This window comes from Pristis pectinata, chromosome 16 (genome assembly GCF_009764475.1).
Source record: "Pristis pectinata isolate sPriPec2 chromosome 16, sPriPec2.1.pri, whole genome shotgun sequence".
Classification (NCBI taxonomy): Eukaryota; Metazoa; Chordata; class Chondrichthyes; order Rhinopristiformes; family Pristidae; genus Pristis; species Pristis pectinata.
This window is the reverse complement of record NC_067420.1, coordinates 2,911,509-2,939,124: the sequence shown is the minus strand read 5'-3', so window position 1 is coordinate 2,939,124 and position 27,616 is coordinate 2,911,509. Positions and strand designations below refer to the sequence as shown.

At 45.1% G+C, this 27,616-nt stretch overlaps 1 protein-coding gene across 1 annotated transcript in view; it reads right to left on the bottom strand.

Annotated features, from left to right (window-relative positions):
* The window catches only part of LOC127578705 (solute carrier family 12 member 5-like), a 490,113-nt gene that overhangs the window by 173,934 nt on the left and 288,563 nt on the right, over positions 1-27,616 (bottom strand). The window contains 1 exon segment of the mRNA XM_052031027.1: positions 14,962-15,108. Within this exon segment, the coding sequence (XP_051886987.1) occupies positions 14,962-15,108 (147 nt within the window).

Below are 27,616 nucleotides of genomic sequence, written 5' to 3'. Positions count from 1 at the left end.
TACATGCAACTCTAATTTTCTTGCGTTCAGCATGTTCCACATCATTACTTCTACATTGAGACCTATAAACAACCGACACAAATGTTCCCTACTCCCTGCTGCTTCTAGGCATCACCAAACTGATTCTAATTCAATACCATGGTCTGCCAAACCAAGGTCTATTCTGGTGTCACCTCTCATTAACAGTACTCTCCCACCTCCGTTTCCTTTCTGTCTCTCCTTCTGTGGTGGCTAACGCCCTGAAATATTTAGTTCTCAGATTTGGTCATCCTGCAGCCATCCTGTCATAAGAATTAGATTGCATCCACTTATGACAATGGGGTTAATTCATCCACCTTATTGCAGGTGCAGCAAGTATTCATTTAGAGTGCCTTTCAACTTGATCTGTTAACATATTTCTGCTTGCCTCTCTTCCCACTGCCTATTTATTTTGGTTCCTACATTTCTACCTTACATTCCCAGCTTTGTTTTACTCCCTCCTGACTCTCCCTGCTGGTTCCCTCCTTTAGAAATGTCCCAATTACTCCAAAACTGTTGCAGCTCCAAACCTCAGCGGGCAGGCAAACCTTTCTCCAACTGATGCTAACAAACCCACAAGTAATTGGTGATCAGTCAAAGTAACGTACTGCGGTGCCTCTTCCTGCTGTTCGAAGTTCAATTCATGTATGCCTTCCCCACCGTGTAGTGATTATATTTCACAGGGAACTCACTTGTGCATTGGCACTGACGTCACCCCAACAGGGTCTGTGTGCTTCATATGTGCATGTTATGTGAATGGAACTACACTGTGAGCTTTCTGTGTTTCTAGCATGGAACAAAGTCTCAGTATGTGCACTAGAATAATAAAAGTACATAGCAATTGATTTTTTTTTGTTACAGTTCAGTCCTATAACAAAAAATGAGTGCAATGCATTTGAATTTATGATTCTGCATCTTAAACTGCACAGCATTTCATCAGTACTGCACTGAAGTGTTAGCTCACAGTCGATGTTCAAGCCCGGACTGACTATATCAGTCACAAGGGTTCCACTCTGTAGTATGAAAGGCCAGGGGTCAGGTGACGGTGACAACGCTACCGACCCCCATGGTCGGATGATAGCAGTGCCTATTAGGTAGGAAGCTACACCACTGTCAATCAAGGTTTGGCTCCACCCCATTAGGTAAACACCTTTGCCTTGCTGGACCACTCGGATTGGTCTGTTTGAGCACCTTTGTTCCTGGGCACATCTACTATTGATCCATTTAAACACCTTTGTCCTTGCTGGGCTACCCAGCCCCCCAGCAGCATAAAAGTGCTGCATGTTTGGTTTTCTCTCTCCGAGGATGTTGAGGTGAGCTGTGCACTACTTCAGGGCAGTTAGTTAAGGACTCCTGAGACCAAAGAGCCAATGTTTGTCCAGAATCAGGGTGTCCAAACATTGTGCTGTTTATTCCTTGATCATTTGTACCCAGTTATTGTGTGTGTGTGTGTGTGTGTGTGTGTGTGTGTGTGTGTGTGTGTGTGTGTGTGTGTGTGTGTGTGCACCTCACCCTCTGTCGCGATTTCCCTGCACACTCGCGATCTCCTGCTTGAGAGTGTGTGAGTGTGCATCTGTTCCCATTCATTCTGTCCCCGCGTTTATTTTTGTTAATAAACCATTTTTAAATTACAAAGACTGTGTGTCCAGACCTTCATCTTTAAGATACCAAAAGAACCTTTCTCACAACACACTCTTGACAGTTTACTTCATTGATATTAGGCAAGATTATAATTAATTTACGTCCACCTGGTATCACACCCTCCACCACCCCCAACCCCCCCAAAAAAACAGCTGTTTAGTACTAAGAGAAGCAGAAATTGGTTCAGTCAGACAATTGTGAACCTTTGGAAGGTCTTGGATGCTCTGTTGAAGGCATGGTAGTGTAGCAGTTAGCGTAACGCTACTACAGTGCCAGCAACCCAGGTTCAATTCCGGCCGCTGTCTATAAGGAGTTTGTACGTTCTCCCCGTGTCTGCGTGGGTTTCCTCCGGGTGCTCCGGTTTCCTCCCACATTCCAAAGACCTACAGGTTAGGAAGTTGTGGGCGTGCTATGTTGGTGCCAGAAGCGTGATGACACTTGTGGGCTGCCCCCAGAGCACTCTACGCAAAAGATGCATTTCACTGTGTGTTTCGATGTACATGTGACTAATAAAGAAATCTTGTCTTATCTTTGTTTATTTGGCTGTGGTTGACAGATTGTTGGGCAGGAATACAACGCAAGGAAATGGGGATCATTTAGGGTTAAATTAAATGTCAGCTGTAAACTTACTGAGAGATAGAGTGGTATTGAAGTGTTCTATGGCCTATTCATGCTTCTTTCCATTATAGTCTTATGACCATAGGCAGTGCATCATAGTTACTGAAACAATACATCACAGGTTGATGTAAAATAAAATATTATATTTGTTAAAGACGCTTAAAGTTGTAGGCTACACCAATGGATAAGTTGTATTAAAGTTACTATTTTATCCCTCATTCATTAAGATTTGCATGACTTTACTAATTAGTTCTTCCCTTAAACTATTTTCTTGGTTATTCAGGCAATATAATATTTCTTATAAGTCCCACATGCTTAAAGTATTTTATACTCCCTTCATTCACCTTTTTCAATACATAATCATAAACGATCCCAATGAGATCGCACCAGGGTGTGCTGGCCAATCCAATATTTACTAACCCAAGTAAACGAAACCAGGGACTTGCTGCATACTGTAGATCACAAAGCCCATGATTTTAATTGGAGACACAGGAGACTGCAGATGCTGGAATCTGGGGCAACACACAAAACGCTGGAGGAACTCAGTGGGTCCATAAGACATAGGAGCAGAATTAGGCCACTCAGCCCATCGAGTCTGCTCTGCCATTCAATCGTGGCTGATTTATCTTTCCCTCTCAACCCCATTCTCCTACTTTTCCCCCGTAACCACTGACTCCCTTACTAATCAAGAACCTATCAACATCCACTTTAAATATACCCAATGACTAGGCCTCCACAGCCGTCTGTGGCAATGAATTCCACAGATTCACCGCCCTCTGGCTGAAGAAATTCCTCCTCATCTCTGTTCTAAAGGGACGTCCTTTTATTCTGAGGCTGTGCCCTCTGGTCCTGGACTCTCCCACTACTGGAAACATCCTCTCCACATCCACTCTATCCAGGCCTTTCAGGCAGCACCTATGGAGGGAATTGGACGGTTGACGTTTTGGGTCGAGACCCTTCATCTGGACCGAAAGATGGAGGAGAGATGGCCGGTATAAAAAAGGTGGGGGGAAGGGGTTGGGCAAGAGCTGCCAGGCGATAGGTGTATCCAGGTGAGGGGGGGGAGGTGATAAGCAGATGGGGGAGGGGGGGTGTCTGGAGGAGCCCATGGTCGAAGAGCAGGACAGCAGCAGAGATCGGAGAGGGGGAGCAGTCAGAGAGGGTCTCCCATCGAAAAGAGGAGGAAAGCTTCTTCAAAGTCGGCATACCTTGAAGAAGCTTCGCAGTGGAGCAGTGCAATGGGGATGAAAGAGGCAGCATATGTCGGAACCTGGAGCAGATGGATCTTCTCCTGGTCTACCTCACTGCCATCTCCCCATCTCCTTCCCCTCCCCACCCTCTCTATCTGCCCATCAACCACACACCCCTCCCACTGGTTCCCCTCCCCACCTCTATCCCAAGCTTCACCTTCCTCTCCTATCAGATTCCATCTTCTTCAGCCCTTTGTCACTTCCACCGATCACCTCACATGATTCCCACTCTCCCCCCTCCCTCCCCAGCCTATCACCCCCCCCCCCCCTCACCTGGATCCACCCATCACCCCCCAGCTCTTGCTCCCCCCCTTCCCCCCACCCTTTTATACTGGATCTCCCCTCTTCCTTTCCAGTCCAGATGAAGGGTCTCGACCTTAAATGTTGACTGTCCACTTCCCTCCATAGATGCTGCCCGCTGAGTTCCTCCAGCATTGTGTGTGTTGCTCCATGATTTTGACTCTTGGATTACCATGTGTTGGAGGTGCTAATGAAAGTGCTGTGGTATCAAACAAGGTGCAATGCACGTCCGGAAGCTATTTACCCGGTTGCTCATGCGAGGACAGCTTGGACAATGGGGCACTCATGCAGATGCAGGCTTTTGTAGCACTTACTTCAGTGTGACCAAGGCACCTCCCTGAGCAGATCCCAGTTTGGTGACTGGTCAATTGGTATGTTGGTTTATTATTGTCACCTGTACCGAGGTACAGTGAAAAACTTTGTTTTGCATGCTGTCCATACAGATCATTTCATCACAACAGTGCATTGAGGTAGTACAAGGGAAAACAATAACAGAATACAGAATAAAGTGTTACAATTACAGAGAAAGTGCGGTGCAGGCAGGCAATGAGGTGCAAGGTCATAATGAGGTGGATTATGAGGACAAGAGTCCATATCGTACTAGGGGGCTACTCAATAGTGGAATAGATGTTGTTCTTGAGCCTGGCAGTACGTGCTTTCAGGCTTTTGTATCTTCTGCCCAAAGGGAGGGGGGAGAAGAGAGAATGGATTGGATTTCAAATCAGGAAGATCTCCTTGAAATAATTTATTTACCTGGCTTTCTTCCACTTCCTGCCATGCACACCCTGACCTCCCCACTACCTGTCAATCAGAGCTGCCCCACCTCCTGGAGCTCTGTGCCCTATCAATTCCCTCTCCCTTCCCAGCTCCATCCCAGCCCCAGCCCCAGCACCACTCCATCCCAGCCCCAGCCCCACTCCAGCCCCACTCCAGCCCCAGCCCCAGCCCCAGCCCCACTGAAGACAATGCAAAAGAACAGCCTGAACTCACGTAAGGCCAATGCCGCGTTACACCATCTCAGACTCACTGCGTCATACCTTTGCAGCACCAACCACACTTTTTCCTCTTTCTGCGTTCTTTTTTTCTTTTTATTACCTTGATGTACTAATGTGTGGCATGATCTGCCTGGGTGGTATGGAAACAAGATTTTCACAGTAGCTTGGTACACGTGACAATAATAAAAAAATAATAACAATATTAATAATTCCTTGCCGTAGCAGTGCCTTCCTGCTCAGTACCTTCATGCAGCCCCCAGAATTTCACTAAGATAAAGTTTGGAAATGATGAGGACATGTCGGGGAAGTGGCAGGCTGTAAGTAAGAGGCTTTACTTCTGTCTTCTGTCATGAGCAAACTTGACTGCGGAGCAGGTGTGAGTTACATCTTTGCGTCACTAAATTCACTCTCCATCTGCACTGAAAGTTGTACTCTAATTATACGGAGGCCAAGATTGAGATACAAGGCTACTCTCATTGAATTCTACTGGCTTGGAGTTCAGGTATATTGTGTGAGTCATGCAGCAATTTTCATGCGCAGCATGGATCTTTGAGAGAAGCACTTGCATTTATGTTGCATTTTTCGTGACCTTAGATCATCCCAAAGAAGTCAATAAGGTACTTTTTGAAGTATACTCACTGTTATGAGCAATTTGAATTACTTTCCATATCTTGGAGCTACCTCTCAGTGAAGACAGACTGGACGCTGAAACTCCTCTCTGCCTTCAATTCACCAGCACGGCCTTTGGCTGTCTGAGGAAATGGCTGCTTAAAGATCTCAAACCTGGCTCAAAACTCGTGCTACCAGCTTGCAGTGATCTCTGCCCTCCTGTATGCTTCAGAGACATGCAGGTACCTCAAATCACCATCATGATCTCTGTAAAATTCTCCAAATCCATTGACAGGGCAAGCGAACCGTCCCGTCCCAGACCAACATCGCCAACATGGAGGGGCTCGTTACAGTCAACTGGTTGCAATGGGTGGGCCAGATCAATTGCACGTCCAATACCTGATTCCTCAGACAGCCAATCCATTCCCTGAGGGCAGGGTATACAACTCAAGTATATTCTCAGTCTTCATGCCTACTCAAAACAGAGATGGAGTGTTCTAGTTGGCACTGAGCCTGTACACTGGAGACATGCAGAAGCAAGTTAAAAGCAGCAGCAGAAGTGCACTTCCCTCCACACTGTTCACCCACCCCCTGTCCGGCACCTCCTGCCCCAATGGTGCAGAGTCTGAGGATCCCACGATGGCCTCAATGGCCACCGCTAAACCCACAGAAATGAAGTGGAAACAAACCATCCTCTGATCCCAAGGGGGTGCCCAAGAAGTAACGGTTATAATGGCAGTTACAGTGTGGCAGTTGAGACAAGTTCGGCTGTGACAGGGTCGGTGTTCAAAATTGGCCAAAGGGCTGGCGTCAGAAAAAGTATTACTTATTATAACCTGAATGGATATTACAAACGTATAATGGACATCACGTAAGATTATGAAGAGTATTTACATAATCTACAGCACAAGGTCAGTTGATTGAAATAGTGTTCTCTCACCTGACCTCATCTAAACATTACCATTGCCTTCTATTCCTGTGTCCTTCATATGTTTATTCATTTTGCCCTTAGATACATCTATATTGCCTTCTTGAGATGACAAGTTCCACACTCAGGGTGAGAAGTTTCTGAGTTTTCTACTTGTTTTATTGAGGACCATTTAATATGTATGAGTCTTTGGTTTTGGGCTCACTTGGACAGAGGCACAAGCTGACTGCTCACGGCCGATGCCAATGGAAAATTGGGTTCTTCTGTTGTCCACAAGAACCTAGTAAGTATGCTGCTGAGGTACCCTGTGTCAATGTATTCCAGGTGCAAATCTGCTCCAGTGCACAGGCACACTGCAGTTTACGTGTATAGGAGAAATGCTTCATAGAAAACTTTACTTTTCCCCAGAATGGTGAAGTCATGGGACACCGAGCAAGATGTTCCCAAACCCAGGAGGAAATTAAAGAAGCCAAACGACTGCCACACGCAAATAACATTGTTCCTGCACAACTCCAGTGACCTGGGTTCAGTTCTGACATCGGGCGCTCCGTATGTGGGGTTTGCGGGTTCTCCCTTTGACTGCCTGCGTTCCCTCCGGGTGCTCCGGTTTCCTCAATTGTTGCAAAGGCGTGCTGGTTGGTAGGTTCATTGGCCACTGTGAACTTCCCCCAGTGCGGGTTGGTGGCAAAATCGGGGTGGAACTGACGGCAATATTGGGGGAATAAAATGAGATGTGTGGAAGTGGATGTTCAGTGGGCTGAAGGGCCTGTTTCAACGCTGTATAATTCCAGCACAGACACATGAGTGAAGAGCCTATTCCGAGATTCATCAGAGACCCCTCAGAAGAGTAAGATATTCACAGGTTCAGTCTTCTCTAAGGCTGTCATCACTGAGATATGCGTCATTCTACTGGATGACCTGCAGCTGTGCCTTTGTGCCTTGACTGCTCCCTCAATGGAGGTCAATGTCCCATTGACACTGAACCTCCTTGCCCTGTCTTTCTGAGAGACTGCTGCGGATCTCTGCCACGTCTCCCAATTTCCTGCCCGCTTCGGCATCGGACATCACCTGGGGAGGAATAAGTTGGCATCCGGGGTTTGGTATTTGCCAGGACGGCTGGCTTACTGCGAGGGAAGGCAGCTATTGACTGTTCCCATGTGTCTTTAAGTGCTCTGCTAACCAATCCAGACAGAGTAACAAACAGGAAAGGTTCCCACACCCTGGGTGTGGTGAAGGTGGTTGCTGATCACCAGAGGGATTTCCTCAGGTTCTGTTGGAACTGAAATTGGTTTATTATTGTCACATGTACTGAGGTACTGTGAGAAACTTGTCTTGCATACCGTTCATACAGATTAATTCATTACACAGTGCATCGAGGTAGTACAGAGTAAAACTATAACAGAATGCAGAATGAAGTGTCACAGTTACAGAGAAAGTGCAGTGCAGGCAGACAATAAGGTGCAAGGGCCATGACAAGGTAGATTGTGAGGTCAAGAGTCCATCTTATCGTGCTAGGAAACCATTCAATAATCTTATAATAGCGGGATAGAAGCCGTCCTCGAGCCCGGTGGTATGTGCTTTCAGGCTTTTGTATCTTCTGCCTGATGGAGAGGGGAGAAGAGAGAATGTCCCAGATGGGTGGGGTCTTTGATTATGCTGGCTGCTTTACCAAGGCAGCAAGAAGTGTAGACAGAGTCCATGGAGGGGAGGCTGGTTTCCGTGATGTGCTGAGCTGTGTTCACAACTCTCTGCGGTTTCTTGCAGTCCTGAGCAGAGCAGTTGCCGTACCAAGCTGTAATGCATCCGGATAGGATGCTTTCTATGGTGCATCAGTAAAAATTGTTGCAGGTCAACGGGAACATGCCGAATTTCATTAGCCTCTTGAGGAAGTAATGAGGAAGAAATGCCAAGTTTCTTCAAAGAACAGATGACTCCTTCAGCCTGAAGGAATCTGTCAGTCACTGCTGGATATTTTCCAAAGGGATGAACTTTCATGGACAACGGATGCTCTCCAACCACAGCAGTTCAGCACAGATGCGAGAGATACAGACACTGCGGGAAATACTGCTGATCGCCACACAATGAGATTTAGTCTGCGGATGCCTGCAGAGACGTCACCATCGTGTGTTGCATGCTGCACAATCCAGCAAACCGCAGGGAGCAGCTGGTGCTGGGGAGAGCGCGGGGAGAGGGTTAGGAGGGAAAGCCGGAGGAGCAGTGGGAACTCGAGGAGCAGGAGGGAGGCAGAGTGCTGGCCTTCATCTACTCCGATCGGAGGGGAAGAGGCCAGGGTTTTGTCTGCACTCGATGAAAGGGATGCCCCAGTGAAATAGGGGATGATTTTCATTGAAGGTCTCAAAATAAAATTCCCCCAGTGACCCACTTCACAGCACAGTCTAACATCATGCAACAATAGTCAGCTAGGAGTCTCAGATGGTGCGTAAAATCCCCTCACACTCTGGCGTGCAGGTCTACCTGTTCCCATTATAAAGCATGAATGAATGAATGAATCTCTTTTCCAATTACTTTAAAGCCTTGCCACAACATCTCTGCTTTCGCTGACAAGTGGAACTTTGGTTAAAGACCTCTGACCTTCACTTGAAAATATAGTCTTTTCTGTGAGGATGTCCGCTCAGCTGGACGGGTCTGCAGGTCCCCTGGATGTGCCTTGTGAGATCATGAAATTTCTTTCCTTATTGTTTCATCATGGGGGAGGAGTCTCACTGACGACCATCATCATTTCTTGCCAAGCTCTTCAGGTGATGAGTTGGGGGCTCTGCTCGCTCCTTGACATACAAGCCTTCCTCCTGGCAAATATCTCATTGGCCAGGATGTGGATGTCCCTTTGCGTGATTGTGGGAGCAACCTCTCTCTGCATTTCAGCCTCTCGTACTTCCTCAGCAGAGAGTGTACCCTATTAGTTGTCTGCTTTCCATGATCAGTGTGCCTTTAAGAGTTGAATGCTGCCCATTAAAGTGTTGGAGGAGCATGAAACTGGGTGAGATCCCAATGGGTATCACGTGGTCCCACTTAGCACTTGTTTTAGTGTGTCAGCAAACCTTAAGCCATTTCATACTGGATACAGGCTAATTTTATTTCCAGACGAGCCTGCAAAAATGTGTGAAATCCAATTTTTTAGTGATAGAAGTCTAAAGAAATGTATGATGGAAGTGTTAGCACACACTAAAATTTCTCCAGTTCAAATTTTCCTCAGTTGTTGGGAAAGCAGTTTGCTGCATACAGTTTTGGTCACCTTGTTATAGGAAAGAAGTCGTTAAACTAGAAAGAGTGCCGAGAATGTCAGGACCAGAAGGCTTGAGTTGCAGGGAGAGGTTGGCCAGGCTAGGTCTTTATTCCTTGGAATGTAGGAGAACGAGGGGGCGACCTTATAAAACTATGAGAGGCATAGATAAGGTGGACAGTAACTATCTTTTACCCAGGGTAGGGGAGTCCAAAACCAGGGGGCAGAGGTTTAGGGTGAAAGGGGAAAGATTTATAAGGGAATTTGAGGGCAACTTTTCCACGCAGAGGGTGGTGAGTATATGCAACGAGCTGCCAGAGGAAGTGGGTGAGGCAAGTACAACAGGATCATTTAAGAAGCACTTGGATAGGTACATGGAGGGGCGGGGCTTGGAGGGATATGGGCCGACCGCAGGGAATTGGGACTAGCTGGGTGGGCACCGTGGTCGGCATGGACTGGTTGGGCCGAAGGGCCTGCATCCTTGCTGTATTGCTCTGTGACCTAAGCAACCAAAGACGGTTTAGCATGAACTATTCCATGACTTGATTGACACAAGTTTTGACTTCCATAAGGCCTGAAAAATTCTGCTCTTCAAAAACTTTTGTTCACCCATACAGAATCAGAATCAGAATCAGATTTATTATCACTGACTTATATGAGATGAAATCTGTTGCTTTGCGGCAGCAGGACAGTGCATAGACATAAAATTATTATAAATTACAAAAATAAATATATAGTGTAAAAAAAAAGGAATAACAAAGTAGTGTTCATGGGTTCAAGGACCGTTCAGAAATCTGATGGCGGAGGGCAAGGAACTGTTTCTGAATCTGTGGACTGGAATATGATTAGGAGCCTTTAATTAGATCATCATAAGAGTGAGGTACAATTATAAGTGAAGACAACACTTAATTGAAAATCATTTTTGGTCCCCAACGTCTATTATTAAAGAGAGAACACAGGAAAGTCTGGCAGTCTGCCAAAGGCTTTTGATCTGTCTTCTGAAGTGATTTTTTGGTGCGCACGTTAGCAAATTTTTTTCTATAAACTAAATGCAAAGCTTCTGGAGCAGCCAAACAAGTGATCAAACCTGCAAATAAAGACCTTTGGCACCTACGTATGTGCAGGATTGCAGATGGGAAAATGTCTCTCCCCTTGGAAAATGGCCGGTCTACTGAGCACGTAATCAATGCCAGGAGTGCCCTTGGAGGGTTGGAGTGGAGGCAGAGGGTCAAAAATGTAGCCAGGAGTTCCACATTCGTGACACACCAATATACACACAGGCCACTGGGCAAGAACAACAGCATCAGATAACCTGCACCATTCACTTGTTGTCAGATGTGCAAAATGCTGTTACAGGCGTGTAAACGCACTGCAGTAAGTACTAGCTGGTGTGCTGAGAGCTGAAGGACTGCACTCCACCAAGGCGAACCAAGGCATCTGCATTTCTCCAGTTAGGTGGCTTTAAGTTTCTATCATTAAAAATTGCCCCAGCTCCACCACATTCTCATTGTTGGTGTCCTCAGCTGCCCCCCCTCATCACCTGCTACACCCAACCTTCAGCTGTCCAGCCCTAAACACCCAATTCCCTGTGCACTCAATTCCTTGTGTTATCCTTAGTGGCAGCTTTGAGAAAGGAAGGGTATTGGGGCCCTTCAGCAGGCTGTGGGCTGTTATTTGATCTTCTCTTATCCAGTCTAACAGATGTCACTTTCTTCAATTATCAGAGGTCAGCTATGGGGTCCGTAAGTCCCAAAGGTCCTGGAACATACAGTAGTCCTGGCCAAGCTTCACGATCAGGACATTAGCTTGCAATTCGTGCTGAAATGGGTGAAGGTTAGGAGTGTGTGAAAAGCAAGGTGGTGAAAGTGCCTGGGGTTCTGCCACTGATCCACATGAAACTACACCGTAAAACTTATAAACCTGTGACTATACCTCTTCCAGGCTACCTCCCAAAAGATTTGGTCTGACAAGGAACACAACCATTAATGCCCCAAACTGGGATCTGTTACAGAGTAATAGATGGACACCAATGACTTCATTAGATCGACTCTGCATACTTAAAAGAAGTGCCCAATGCCCTCTGGTTGGCCTGACTACTTACACAAAAAGCCTGTGATTGAATCACTACATCTACTGGGGAGACTATGGAAGCCCAAATCCTTATTTTAATGCTTCCCACTGTTGGTGGGGATGGGGGAAAAGAGTTTAAAACTAGAACTTAAATACCTCCTTCCAAAAAGCTGTTTGAAGGTGCAGTTGGCAACAGGTTGGCAGTGCTTTCAGTTCACCCAACTGGCTGGCATCAGACTTATGATCATTGTCGACAATGGACTAGCCCAGAAGCAGAAATTCCACTGATCTCTGATATTACGGTGGCTGGTCCTAATATCTTCTACCAACCAGCAAAATTCAGGTATTGAAAGGAAGTGTGGCCACCAATCTAAGCCAAGCGTTCTGTCTGCAGGGTGACAGCATGAATAATAACTGGTACATGATTCAGTCGATCCAGATGGAGGAACGATCCTGTCACCTTCAATACAAACACAGTACAGTGTGCAAATGCAGCCAGAGGAAGTGAAAATGAAGTGTCTTTCAATCTGCCTGGTACACTGAGATGACCTTAACTAACACAAAGTGGTAAGGTATTCTCATGAACAGATAATAGAGCAAGAAATTGAAAATAATCTCAGTGAAGCAATTTGGCTTGGCAGATAACTGCACAAAATATTCACCTTGCACAACCTCTTAAGCTGTTTAATCTTTATTTTAAGTCAGAATGTTAAACTAGTTTGATGCAACAGATAATCTTGTACCGAAAGCAATACTTGGTCTTGAAGAGATATTAGGGATTTATACTTAATGCAGGGGAATCTCAATTTCTTTTCAAATTTACAAGGTATTATCAAAAATTGAATAATATCAAATTAAAAATACCCTTCTATTTATAAAACATCTTACATAAATTTATGATGTCCCCAAACCCTTTACAATTAACAACTGATCCAGGGAAAGCAACGGGTAATCTCTGCACAGCATATTGACCATGTACCTGTGACTCATTCCTGACAAGAAGGTGTCAGTGGCAAGGTCAACATTTATTGGCCGTCCCTAGTTGCCCTTGAACTGCTGCAGTTAACCTGAGGGTGAAGGTGAAGGTTCTCCCACAGTGCTGTTCACTGGGGAGTTCTAGAACTGCATTTCAGAATGTAGGTCTGGTAATCGGAAAGAAATAGCAATATACTTCCAACTTGGGATGTTTGCTACACCTCTGACCTACTTGTGTAGTCACACTATTTATGTGGTTGGTCCAGATGAATTTTCGGTCAGTGGATGCTGATGTCAGAGGTAAGTGACTAGCACTCTCTTGTTGGAAATGGTCGTTGCCTGACTCTTGTGTGGTGCAGCTGCTAATTGCCACTTATCAGTGTATATCTGAATGCTTTCCAGGGCTTGCTACATTCTAGGAATGGGCTGCTTCTTTTTCTGGGGAGATGTGATTGGAATTGAATAATCAGTGCATGTTCCCACATCTGACCTTGTAGTGAAAATGGCCTGGCCCATGACTGAACTGAGGAATTCCTGAAGCAAAGTTCTGGCTGAGGCGACTGACCTCCAGAAAACACAGCGTCCAACTTTGTGTGATGTCTGACCAAAACCATCCCCGATGATTCCCATCACTTCAGCTTTACTGGAGCTTCTTGGTGCCACATTTGGTCAAAAGCCTTTAAGAGACAACGGGTGTCACACACACACACACACACATCAGAAGGTGAAAGCAGACCCCAGAAGGAGTTTTAGCTCTCTCCACAGTGCAAATACAAGCATGTTGGGATTTAAATAGTGCGCGGAGAACTAGGACAGGTTCTCACAGACTAAACAGAGAACAAATTGACATCGTTGTATACAGCAGAACTATATCTTACAGCCCCCTCCCTCTCAATCTCTTGGAAAGTCCTGTTCCATAGACAAAGGCAGGTCAGGGTTTTAAGGAATTAGGGGCATTCCACTTAATACATGAGATTCCAGCACACCCACCCCCCCTCCACCATTTTCCCCCCATCCCTCTCTCTCCATGGCCCATCCAGACCTTTTCCAAGACACCACAGGTAGTTTGAATGAATTGGACAGCATTCATTGATTACTGTCCAATGCATTTGAACCATCTGCAGTGTCAGGACTGATAGCAGCAGCTTGTCAAAAGGATGATAAAGAGACGCAGATTATTTTTTTATGCCTACTCCTATATCATCACTCGGTTGAAGGCGTTCAATTATCATGCCTTGGAATTTCCTTTCTCTGCTCTCCTAAATGCCCAGCCGTCCACCGAGGTGCATGTATTCTACTTCTTTTGTTTACTTTTGTTCACATATGAACCTAAGCCATAATCTTTGGCAGGGAGTTCCAACTTTGGAAGGGCTGTGTTAGCACTGACTACAGATTGAAACTGGGATCTTGGGGTCTTCATTTTTTGTCCACTACCTGGTGTTGAGTTATACAAACCTTTCTGTACATGGACTGCCAGTTGCCCAATGGCTGATTAGCGGTTAGCGTAAGGCAATTACAGCGCCAGCGACCCAGGTTCAATTCCGGCCGCTGTCTGTAAGGAGTTTGTACGTCCTCCCCGGGTGCTCTGGTTTCCTCCTACATTCCAAAGACATACAGGTTAGGAAGTTATGGGCATGCTATGTTGGCACCGGAAGTGTGGCGACACTTGCGGGCTGCCCCCAGAACACTCTACGCAAAAGGTATATTTCACTGTATGTTTTGATGTACATGTGACTAATAAAGATATCTTATCTTATTCATGTCTTGATAAGATAAGATCTTTATTAGTCACATGTACATCGAAACACACAGTGAAATACATCTTTTGTGTAGTGATTTTGGGGGGCAGCCCGCAAGTGTCGCCTCGCTTCCGGCGCCAACATAGCATGCCCATAACTTCCTAACCTGTACGTCTTTGGAATGTGGGAGGAAACCAGAGCACCTGGAGCAAACCTATGCAGACACGAGGAGAACGTACAAACTCCTTACTGACAGTAGCCGGATTTGAACCCAGGTCGCTGGCGCTGTAAAGCATTGTGCTAACCACTATGCTACCGTGTTGTCCTTTTTTGCCACACATTACCAAGACACTGTTTCATATCTAGCTTTACTACATTGTATCAAAGTAAGTTTGCAACTAAAGCCTTTTTTTCACTTCTTTGTGTTACCTCTCTCAAGGTGCAGAAGAGGAGTTAAGGTCAACGTTTCGATCTGAAATAACAACTTAGGAGTTAAACGTAATTCCTTTGTGCAATGTCATACAACATGTTAAACCAATCTTGCAGCTGAGCATGTAGAAAGGGAGTTATTACTTACACAGGAGCAGCACAAGAGGACAATGAAGAAAGATTCCATGATTCCACCAACGCCCACGACCCATGTCAGGCGTAAGAACAGTATGACTCCGAAGATATTCTGCAGGCAGGGGAAGAAGACTCCCATGATTGTACCCATTCGTGTCGCCTGAAGGAGAGAAAAGACAGAGGCAAAAAAAATTAAACGAGTCTCAGATCTGGAAGCTTCATAATTTGCAAAGAAAAAGCCTGTAATTAATGCCCAGCTTGGTTATTAGATTGGTTGCCGGGAGAGGAATTACAATTAAATAAATCTCCAGGCCGTACTCATTCCCCTCTGTTTGCTTCACTATCTGTGGCTGGTCTGCAGACATCAATTCTTTATGCCATTGATATCAAAATGTTCTATTGAGGCACAGCTCTGCTTTGGTAGGTCAAATTATTGCACATTATTTGTGATCTGAAACCTGGTGCACTGATAATAACACAGGCAGTACAGCAAACTGTGCCCAGCCTGAATGGACATTCAAGGTGCTGTTAAAATTGGGATGGCTGTCTGAGCTGGCCACTGTCCTGAGTTCAAAACGGAAGTGAGGGTTCTGTAGCCCATTTCAAGCAAGATTTCCTTTAGACCAACCAGAGCCAGCACTGTGCGAGCAGTGACTAGTTTTTCTAGACTTGTGGCAGGTTAGTCACTGACTGCTCCAGGTCTTCAGAGCAACCATGATGAGCTTATTAAACTTACCACCACAAGGAACTGAAGGGCTCTGTCCCTGACCTGTCAGCAGGTCAGACAGTCAAAAGTAAGTAAGGCAAAATGTGAACTGGCTCTACAGGTGGTGGCAATTTCTCCCAATCCAATTAGCCTTCCATTTTCTCATGTAATGGAAATGCACAGACAGTTCTTCTTCCAAAAATAGGCCAATGATGAATTACTACCTCAAATCTTTAATTATACATTTAACTGTCATCCACAGTTCAGGTTGGGCACCGGACAGGAATTTCTCAATGCCTTCGCTATGCATGATTTGCAATTTGAATGATAGGATAAAATATCCACCGTGCTGCTGCCAGACAGAACTTCACCAACCAGAACTATTTCTCCCCATCTCCAAATGTTTGTCTGATTCCACGTCATTACAAGCTGAAAGAAAATCATACTCCTGCAACCCAATTTCGACCATTGTAACTGATAATGCTGACCCCAACACAGGGCAGACCAGCAAGGAAGAGCACAAAGCTCTCCCACTGGTCAGAAGCAGTGCTCATCAGTAAGGATACAGCCATTAACAACATTTAAAGGGTACGTGGGCAGGTATATGGGTGGGAAAGGTTCAGAGGAACGTGGGCCAAACGAGGGTAAATGGGACTGGCTTAGATGGGAACCTTGGTCAGCATGGCCTGTTTCCGTGCTGTATGACCCCATGACTTTATTAAGCCAGAATGCTTCAGGGTACTTGTTTCAACTGTGCAAATCAATCTTAGCACCTTCAAGCTGAACAATATTGCCAGAATTCACACTGAATTAAAACTTCAAAGAGAAAACTCTAACAGCAAAAGGAAGGAACGTTAGTTTATTTTCTCCCATTTTTTGAAGGGTATAATCAGCAGCTTTGCACGGAATAAAGGAAGGGAAACTTGTGCTAAGTAACTTACTGGCGCTCAGTACTGGGGAACAGAGTGTGTGTTAAATCTTGGCAGTCGGGGTCGGCACACTTCACTCATTGCTGGGCATGATGTACAATCACACTATATAGGTAGATCCTCCCCTTTGGCTTTGAAACTCACACTCTTTATCATCTGATCTGCCATAACCTGTCTCCTTACACCTCACTCACTCCTGCCCCCAGCTCTGCTTTGAGAACTGTAACCCCTCCACTTCACCGCCCCCCCCCGCCCAGTTCTGACCTGAAACATGGACTGGTTTCTCTTTCCACAGATGCTGCTTGACTGGCTGAGTTCTTCCAGTTGCTCTGTTTGTGTTTACTTCGTTCAATATTAATTCTACACATGTGCTTAATAAGATTTCATTACACATCGCTAAAGGAAACAAAAAATCTTTGAACTGGACAAAAAATACTTGATCGTTTCATGATAAGACCCATGAGAAGTGATAGAACAAAGAACAGTACAGCACAGGAACAGGCCCTTCGGCCCACCATGTTGTGTGTGTTGACCACGATGCCAATTTAACTGCACATCTCTGCCGGCACACGGTCTGTATCCCTCCATTCCCCGCCTGTTCATGTGTCTGTCTAAATGCCTTTTAAGTGTTGCAAATATCTTCATATGTTATACGGTAGTGTAGCGGTCAGCGTAACTCTATTACGGCAGCAGCGACCAGGGTTCAAATCCGGCCGCTGTCTGTAAGGAGTTTGTACGTTCTCCCCACGTCTGCGTGGGTTTCCTCCGGGTGCTCTGGTTTCCTCCCACATTCCAAAGACGTACAGGTTAGGAAGTTGCGGGCATGCTATGTTGGCGCCAGAAGTGTGGCGACACCTGCGGGCTGCCCCCAGAACACTCTACGCAAAAGACGCATTTCTCTGTGTGTTTTGATAAACATGTGACGAATAAAGATATGGTATAAACATATATCTTCCCCTGGTTATGATAAATGCCTCCAGTAACGTACATGGGCTTACAATTATTTAGATGTTAGAAATTATAGAACTGTTAAATTCCCTGGGATTCAGAAATGTCAAGGATTTGGAGTCATTTTTCTCAATTGGAAAGGAAGTACTCACATCTATTTACCACCTTTTCTAGCCTCAACACTTTCCAAAGCACTTTACATCCAATGAAGGAAGTGGCAGGCAAACACAGCAGCTGATTTGCATGTAGCAAGTTCCCATAATACATCAAGAAATAAATTACTAGTTCATTAACTTTTAATGGTCTTGTTTAAGGATAAATGTTGCACCTATTTTTATCTGAAAGATGACAATACATCTTATTTATACCACTAACATGGCCTTAATTTAACGCTGCACTTAAAACAGAGCCCCTCTTGCACATTGCAGTGCTACAATGGGTAGGAAACTAAACCTAAGCTGATTGCTTTGAGTGGTTGTCACATCTGTGGGGCAGCCACGATGCAAACGTCCCTGGACAATGGGGGCAAAAGTGTCCCCAGTGTCGCTCTCATCCTGATGACCACCTTCGTCTGTGGCTGAATCAGGCTGTGTGTGGAACCAAAGTATGTGGGCACCAAGTGTCACTACGTGCTAAGGTTCTATCTGCCCCAGTGTTGTGACGGATGGGCCTGGCCCTGTTGCCGCGCAATGTCCCAGTCAGCTGGACGTTGCCGTACTACCTGTCCTTCTTGGAAAAGTTCTTCCAGACCAACACCTTTGACAAGTCCATCAGGCAGTGGTCAGCATGGAACATCCTGCAGACACGGCAGGAGAAGGACTCGATGGATATGGTGTGGTGGTTCCCTGAGCAGACTGTCCAGACCATCTGGCAGAATGCCTCATTGCCAGAACTCACCAACAAGCACCAAGACCTGGCTTGGCTGGTGGTGAAAGGGGCCCTCCCAGTCAGATCCTTCCTGCAGGTTTGAAACATTGCTCCCAGTGTGCGCTGCCCCCGGGATGACTGTGCTGGGGACGAGATGGTCACCCACCTCTTTGCGGGCTGTGGGTTTGCGAGGAGGGTGTGGCAAAAGATGCAAGGGTCCTTGTCACGGTTCATCCCCAGCAGCTGCGTAACAGAGGATTCTCTGATCTACAGCTGTTCCCGGGGACACACAGAGACGGACATCAAGTGCTGCTGGAAGGTCATCAACTCGGTGAAGGACGCCCTTTGGTCTGCCCGAAACTTGTTGGTCTCCCAGCACAGTGAGATGTCCGTAAGGGAACGCTGCTGACTGGCACAGTCCCGGTTGCAGGAGTCCGTGCTGAGGGACGCACTGAAACTCGGTGCAGCCAATGCAAAGGCTCTGTGGTGAATGTCCACAGTCTGGGATCCTTCCGCTACTGCACATGGAGGGGCAGAGTTTGGTGGGGAAGGTCCTCGAGCAGTGAAAGGGGCTTCACCCCAGGGGGCCACATGAGTGGCAGTGGTGCTGTGGTTTTAAAAAGTAAGTTAACACTACTGAATGTAATGACCATAAATGTAAAAAGGTTTGCACTGTTTCTTCTTTTGTGTATGAATAAAGTTTATTTGTGCAATATAGAAAATACCACATTCAGATTTACTTTTGACTGAAGCCAGATTTCAATAGATTTGCATTGGCTTTAGTGGGAACTAAAATCAGTGTGTTAAACAGTTGCCTGAGCCAACCCAGACCTTTTTCTATGAGGTCAATTCAATTGTAATGACTCTCCAGATCTTGTATTCAAATTCCCTGGTTTAGGCTTAAACCTATATCCTTCTGACCCAGGTGGGTTAGCCAAGTTGACTTTGACAGCAAACTAAATTGGAAAGTTCCTTCAATCAGACTTGGGTGGAAGGTTGATCGTTCAGTATGAAGGATAAATACACACACTGTTCCAAAATGCATCAATGTGAAACCTGGAGCTAAATGGACTAATAACATTTTTTAAGTGAAGTTAAATGGGAAATGGCCTTTATAAATCTCGCAGAAAGGCTGGGTTTTATTATAATGAATGTTGGATTATATCGAAGCTTGGAGAATAGGCAGTCAGAAAGGCAACGTGAATCCTAAAAAAGAACTTGGTGCTGAACAGAGAGTACAGGCAGAAAAAGTTGAGAACCATAAAAATGCAAACAGAGCTGAAACAAAGGAAGACCAAAAAAAAACCTAATTATTCCAACAGGCAAAATGACCTGCACATCCCCCCCAAGCAAAGGTACCCTCGGTAAAATTAATGGAGCTGATATGAACAAGATGGAGATAGCGGGAAGAGGGGTGCCAGCCCCAATAACCTATGGTCCAGATTACCCTGAGAAATGCCAGCAGTTCCATGTTATAGCATTTACCTCATAGTCTGTCAAGATGCTTGAGACACACATACAGATGTGCATGAATGCAAAGTCCTGGGAGCTGGGAGCTGGGAGCTGGGAGCTCCCAGGGAGCTGTTTGGGAGCTGGGAGCTGTTTGATGGTAAACTCAGAGTCCGGTTGCTGAGCACAAACTTCCTGCAAATCCCCAGCAGATTACACTGCTGATAAACCTGCCCTATATTGGACCTGAAATTACCATTCACTTAGGCAAATTGATTAGAGAAAGCCAGCAAATTAGTTAGGCATGATCTGCAAAATCTATGCTGGCCTTCTCTAATCAATTCAGATTTGCCTAAGTGATTGATAATTTTGTTTCTGATTATTGTTTCTAGAATTCTCCCCACCATTGAGGTTAAACTGACTGGTCAGTATTTACTGGGTTTGACCCTCCACGGTCTTGAACAAGGATGTAACATTTACAATTTTCCAGGACTTCAGTCTAAAGGCAGGCACAGTAGTGTAGCAGTTAGCGTAACACTATTACAGCGCCAACGACCCCGGTTCAATTCCGGCTGCTGTCTGTAAGGAGTCTGTACGTTCTCCCTGTGTCTGCGTGAGTTTCCTCTGGGTGCTCCGGTTTCCTCCCACATTCCAAAGATGTACGGGTTAGGAAGTTGTGGGCATGCTATGTTGGCTCAGGAAGCATGGCGACACTTGCGGGCTGCCCCCAGAACACTCTACGCAAAAGGTGCATTTCACTATGTGTTTCAATGTACATGTGACTAATAAAGAAATCTTATCTTATCTTAAAGATGTTTGAAAAATTATGGCTGAGGCTTCTGCATTTCTCTCCATTACTTCCTTCTGTACTGTAAACCAGGAGTTTTATCCAGGGCAGCTAGCCTGTCCATCATTTCCACTTTAGCAGTTGTTAGACCATCCAGAGTCTCAACTACATTGCCTTTTGCTGAGACCCCCATAGCATCTTTTTCCTTGGTGAAGACTGGTATAACGTAGTCAATTAGTACCTCAGCCATGCCTTCTGCTTCCATGAGCAGATCTCACCTCTCCTCCAACTACCCTTTTCCTGTTCACAAGGATACAGAATATCTTTGAGTTTTCTTTGACATTTGCTGGCAGTACTTTCTCATGCTGCCTTTTCCTTCTTTGCTATCCTTCTGAACCTTTTATAGTTAGCCTTATTTGCACTTAGGTTAACGACCTGACATCTGACGTGTGGTTTCTGTTTTAGGCGCAGGAAGTCTGCTCCTTGACTTCCCTACCTTCCTCCAATGGAATTGTGTTTAAACCGTGGCAGAAGTACCTCCATCTGAAAAGCCTCCCATTGTCCAATTATAATTCTGCCTGCTGATCTTTGGTTCCAGTTTACTGAACCAGATCTGTTCTCCTCCCATTGAAATTAGCCCTCCTGTAATGGACTCTTTTTAATTTGGAGAGTAATTGATATTATTTGAATTACTTCAGTTAACAATGTATTTAACTGATATAAGTGTTTTTATTAGTTTTGGGGATTTTCTTTATTTTAAACTACTAGTTAATATTTGTTGTTTGTGTGATTTATTTTTAATAATTTTTGAATGTGAATGTCAGAGACTGTTTGAAAACTCGGTACCCAAAAACACTTCTTAACTAGCTGTCAGAGCATTTCTGTCGGGGAGGAGGCTTGTTAAGGCTCCAACACATAATGCTATGTATAACTGGAAGACTCTCAGGTCTCAATGACCATACTGGAGTTTGCTTCATTATGGGAGCTGCAAACACAGGCAAGTCACGTCTGTCAAAAATTTCTTACCCATTATAACAAAGAGGACAATAGTACTAGTGAAACATCAGTTTACATCTGTCTAGACTTCTCGCTGCCTCGGGAAAGCAGCCAACATAATTAAAGACCCCACCCATCCCAGCCTGAAAGCACGTACCACCAGGCTCAAGGGCAGCTTCTATCTTGCTGTTATAAGACTATTGAACAGTTCCCTCGTACGATAAAATGGACTCTTGACCTCACAATCTACCTCGTTATGACCTTGCACCTTATAGTCTGCTCGCATTGCACCTTCTCTGTAGCTGTAACACTTTACTCTGCATTCTGTTATTGTTTTCCCCTTGTACAACCTCGATGCACTGTTGTGATGTACCTCGGTACATGTGACAATAATAAACCAATTTACCAACTTGATATCCAATCATGGCCCATGTGTATAAAGGGTAACAAAGGAGATGTGGCAACCTTCGTGCTCCCAACACTCATTTTAATCTCATGTAATATAACAACCAATTATGTTGAGGACTATTGGTGTAATAATCTAGTAAACAGAATGGTGTGGATTTTGATGGAAAGTCATGTTTGACCTACCACTTGCCTGCTTCAGGGAAATGATATTCTGAAGACTGTGAGAAATCTTTTGAGATGTGGAGCTAGATTTTGAAAAAAAAACAGAATGAAATCAGTTCTCATATGAAAACGATTAGTCCAACTCAGAGTAGTGAAAATTCAGGGCAAATTCTTGGCAATGGAAGCTAATAGAAGATTAGAAATGGAGCTACAGATGCTGTGTTCAGGTGCAGGAGAAGCACTGGGAGTGGTGCTGGTGATCATTATCGGCTTCACGCAGGTACAACGACAGCTTGGATTCAGAAACGTCTAATTTACCAAAATTGTCTGCAACGTCAATTTAGAAGATTCTGAGAAGATTTGGACGAAGGGTTTAGGTAGGTGGAACAACAGAAAATGACCTTTTATACCAACAAGATTAAAGCAGTGCACTTTGGAAGAGAAAAATCGCCAGGGGAAGAAGTCCATGAATTGTGTTAGTTCACAATGTGGCCAATCACTGCAGTACAACACACAGCAAGGTAAGGCACGTTGCTTGAGTGGGATCAGCGAGTTCCTGTCTATAACAGTGGGAGTGAGCAAACAAAGTACAAGTCAGAGGCATTCTCAAATTACACGGACCTCTGGCCAGACCACATCTTGAGGAACTGTGTTCACCACACAACATTAGACATTTTCAGCTCTGGTGGTTGTTTGAGCAAAGACGGGAGAAACCGGTGATGTAAAATTCAACCAGCAGTGGGGTGGTATAGTCAACAGTGAAGTGGCCACCCACCATGCTTGATTGCCCTCTGAAACACGTCTGACGGACCCACTTTGTTGGAATTGCCATTTTTGTGATTCAGAACACAATTATCAGAATTTTCTGAAACATTCTGCATAGTTTAGAAACATTTTGGAATTAGAGAGTAAAATGGAGGACAAAATTACATTATGTGTAGATTAAGAGGAGGAAGAGATGATTGGAAATGAGCAGAGATCAGAACACAGAGTGAAACAGTGACCAAGAGTGAAGAAAAGGAGAAGAGATTTGTGGAGCCACTCTGCGCCCCATTTTAACTTTGGTTTGGGCTAAACTCCTAGAAGGGCTCCCATACAAACCTTCAGGTATTACACCCAGCAAATAATTCCCTTTCCCTATTGTTCAGCCTCTGTAAAATTGATCTCATTGGAATTTCTGCTTGTGAACGTGGGTTCAGAAGCCACACTGGGTCTTAGTCTGTCAACAACTTGGTTTTAAAATTCCCCTTCTTCTTTGCAAATCCTTCCATGGCCTTATCCTTTCTGCATAAGACCACCCCAGCTCTACGTGTGCCTCAGATCTCTGCATTACCCCAGTTTTGATCTCAATATTCCTCACTGCACCTCGGTTGGATGTGTCTTTGGCTGCTAAGCTCTGGAATTCACTCCCTGAACCTCCCTGGCCCTTTACGTTGCTTAGCTCTCCTCTATCAGGTCTTCCAGCACAGCGAGCTGTCCGTGAGGGAACGCTGCCGGCTGGCACAGTCCAGGCTGTAGGAGTCCGTGCTGAGAGACACACTGAAGCTCGGTGCAGCCAATGCAAAGGCTCTGTGGGGAAGGCCCACAGTCTGGGCTCCTTCTGCTACCGCACATGGAGGGGCTGAGCTGGGTGAGGAAGCAATGAAACAGTGTATTACCCCAGGGTGGCCACATGAGCAGCAATGGTGCTGCAGTTTTAAAAAACAGGTTAACACTACTGCACGATTTGACCAGGAATGTAAAAGTTTTGCACTGCTTCTTCCTTTGTATTTACTTTTTTTATTATGAACAAAGTTTACTTTTGAAATACAAAAAAAATCAGTGCTCCTTAAAACCTATTATTGTGTTGCACTATCTCATCTGTTCAGTGACATATTGCGTTAATGTTCCTGTGAAGGGCCTTGGAATGGTTTTATGTTGAAGGTGCTACACAAATGCAAGTTGCTCTTTACTCTTAAATTCACTAATAATTGCTGTCAGCATCGGCTGTTTATTTCTTCTTTGGTATGTTGCATTTGCTCCTTTTGCTACAAATGAATTTACAATCAGCCTTATGGCTGATGGCTCAGGACAGACAGTTTTAACTGTGCTGTGTAATGGAATCTCCCTGGGCATCCCTCTGCAGTTGCCAGGGGATTACTGGAGGATGGTAGTCAGACACAAATGCACCTGAAATCTTTCCTTACCTGACCACCTGCGTGTACAGGGAGAGACAACTGCCTTTGTAAGTACCACAATTCCTGCCTGTGAGACAACAATTCCCAGAGAAGCTCGGCATGGAGCTGTACACACTGAGGCAGACAATGTTTGCACAAGGGCAGCGCTTTCATTGGCTGGTAGCATCTGTATTTATTTTCACACCATTTGGTTCTTCCAAGTTAAAGCAGGAGGCATTCATCAGATGTTTCTAACCTCTAATACTCAATTGCATCAAGCAGTTGCAGAGAGATTGTTTGTTCAGATCACCTACTTGATCCATTCCACACCTGACACCATGAGATATATGGGACCTTTACCATCAGACATGACCTCCCTGTCTGCCGGGCATCACTGACGCCATGAACTTGAACCTACAGCTTCTGACCTCCAGTGTAGCGGTTAGCGTGACGCTATTACAGCGCCAGCGACTGGGGTTCAATTCCCGCCGCTGTCTGTAAGGAGTTTGTACGTTCTCCCCGTGTCTGCGTGGGTTTCCTCCGGGTGCTCCGGTTTCCTCCCACATTCCAAAGACGTACGGGTTAGGAGCTGTGGGCATGCTATGTTGGCGCCAGAAGTGTGGCGACACTTGCGGGCTGCTGCCAGCACATTCTCAGTAATGCAAAAATACGCATTTCACTGTGTGGTTCGATGTACATGTGACTAATAAATAAATACCTTATCTTATCTAAGTAGAACTCAGGCACTGACTCTCTGAAAATACATATCATCAGTGACCACAAGTACAAGTTCAGGCACCTGAGTGCTTAAGTTCCTGGTAAATATCATAAAGAGAACATATAACCACTCCCCAATGTATGAAGGTCAGATATATGAATGGCCTGTACTTATGAAGGACTGCCTGGAGATTTGGTTACCTTCACAACCATGGACACCCTGTACTGGAGACCCTTTTCTACAGTGAAATGAATCAAATCGAAAATAGAAATATAGAACAGTACAGCACAGGAACAGGCCCTTCGGCCCACCATGTCTGTGCTAACCATGATGTCAAATTAAACTAAACCCATTCTGCCTGCACATGGTCCATGTCCCTCCATCCCCTGCCTGTTCATGTGTCTGTCTAGATGTCTCTTAAACATTGCTATCGTATCTGCTTCCACCACCATCCCTGGCAGCGCATTCCAGGCACCCACCACTCTCTGTGTAAAAAAAAACCTTGTCTTGAAAATCTCCTTTAGACTTTCACCTTAAAGCTGTGCCCTCTAGTATTTAACATTTCCATCCTGGGAAAAAAAGATTCTGACTATCTACCTTATCTACGCCTCTCGTAACCTTATATAGTTCTACTCGCACTCAGCTTCAGCAAGACCAAGGAACTGATTGTAGACTTCATGAAGGGGAAGACAAGAGAACACACACCAGTCCTCATTGAGGGGTCAGCAGTGGAAAGGGTGAGCAGCTTCAAGTTCCTGGGCGTCAACATCTCAGAGGATCTATTCTGGACCCAACACATCGACACAATCACGAAGAAGGCACACCAGTGGATCTACTTCGTTAGGAGTTTGAGCAGATTTGGTATGTCACTGAAGACTCTTACAAATTTCCACAGATGTACGGTGGAGAGCATTCTGACTGGTTACGTCACCGCCTGGTATTGAGGCTCTAATGCACAGGATTGCAAGAGGCTGCAGAGGGTTGTAGACTCAGCCAGCTCCATCACGGGCACAAACCTCCCCACCACCAAGGACATCTTCAAGAGGCGGTGCCTGAAGAAGGCGGCATCCATCACTAAGGACCCTCACCATCCAGAACATGCCTTCTTCTCGTTACTACCATCGGGGAGGAGGTACAGGCGCCTGAAGACCCACACTCAACGATTCAGGAACAGCTTCTTCCCCTCCGCCATCAGATTTCTGAACGGTCCATGAACCCATGAACACTACCTCATTATTTCTTTTTCTTTGCACTATTTATTTATTTTTGTAACTTATAGATTTTTATGTCTTTGCACTGTACCGCTGCTGCAAAACAACACATTTCATGTCATATATCAGTGATAATAAATCTGATTCCAATTCTGATTCTATCAGATCAGCCTCTGACACTCCAGAGAAAACAATCCATCTATGCTCAACTTTTCCCTCGAGCTAACACTCTCCAATGAAAATCAAATTTGATGTGTAAAATACAAACACATCACTTTCCCCCATTAAACTCTCTTTCCCCTGTCTCTCTCCTTCTCCCTGGAATCACCTCCTCTGCTGAAACATGCCGTTATGAAAGGACACCAAGTGTTCCCGTCTCAGGGTATAAAAACACTTTCATTTGCAGACAGCTGCTTAAAAAATAAACAAGGTGAGTGACCAAACCTTGCATATCTCCAGTTAGTCACCGTAAGGGGAAAGATTGGAGAAAGGATATCGAAGAGACCAGCTGGCAGAATAAGCTAATGGTGACAGGACATGTGCTACTGTTGTAGATGAAATAAGGAGGCTGAACATGATTGCTGAGTCCAGGTAACAAGCAATAGGATGTTCCAGTGATGAAGGGAGAATCTGTCAACATCGTTGAATGGGAATTGGAATTGGTTTGGTATTGTCACATGTACCAAGGTACAGTGGAAAACTTTGTTTTGCATGCCATCCATACAGATCGTTTCATCACATCAGTGCATTGAGGTAGTACAAGGGAAAACAATAACAGAGTGCAGAATAAAGTGTCACAGCTACAGAGAAAGTGCAGAGCAGGCAGACTATAAGGTGCAAGGTTATAACGAGGTAGATTATGAGGTCAAGAGTCCATTTTATCATACTAGGGACGTACTAGGGATAGGGATATCTTCCAACATCTGCACAAACCGACCTCTGAATAGTTTTCAGGAAGGTAGCTCATTCCTGTAGAGGTAATGGAGAAAGCGCAAAGAATGTTTTTAAGGATGATGCCAGAAACATGAAGGTATATATATCAGGAAAGAATGAACTGACCGGGTCTCCCTTCTCTACAAAAAAGGCTGTGGGTTGGTTTTTAAAATGTTGAACAATTTTGACAGAGGGCATTGTAAAGATAACGTTTGCACCTGGGAAGGTCACCACTCTGGGATGGTCACCAAGAAATCCAACAGGGAGTTCAGCAGAAACCTTTTAACCCCAACAGTGGTGAGAAGGTTGGCTCACCACGGCAGGAATCCATGGGATGAATAGTATAGATACATATAAGGGGAAAGGAATGAAGGGTTACGCTGGTAGGTGTAGCTGAG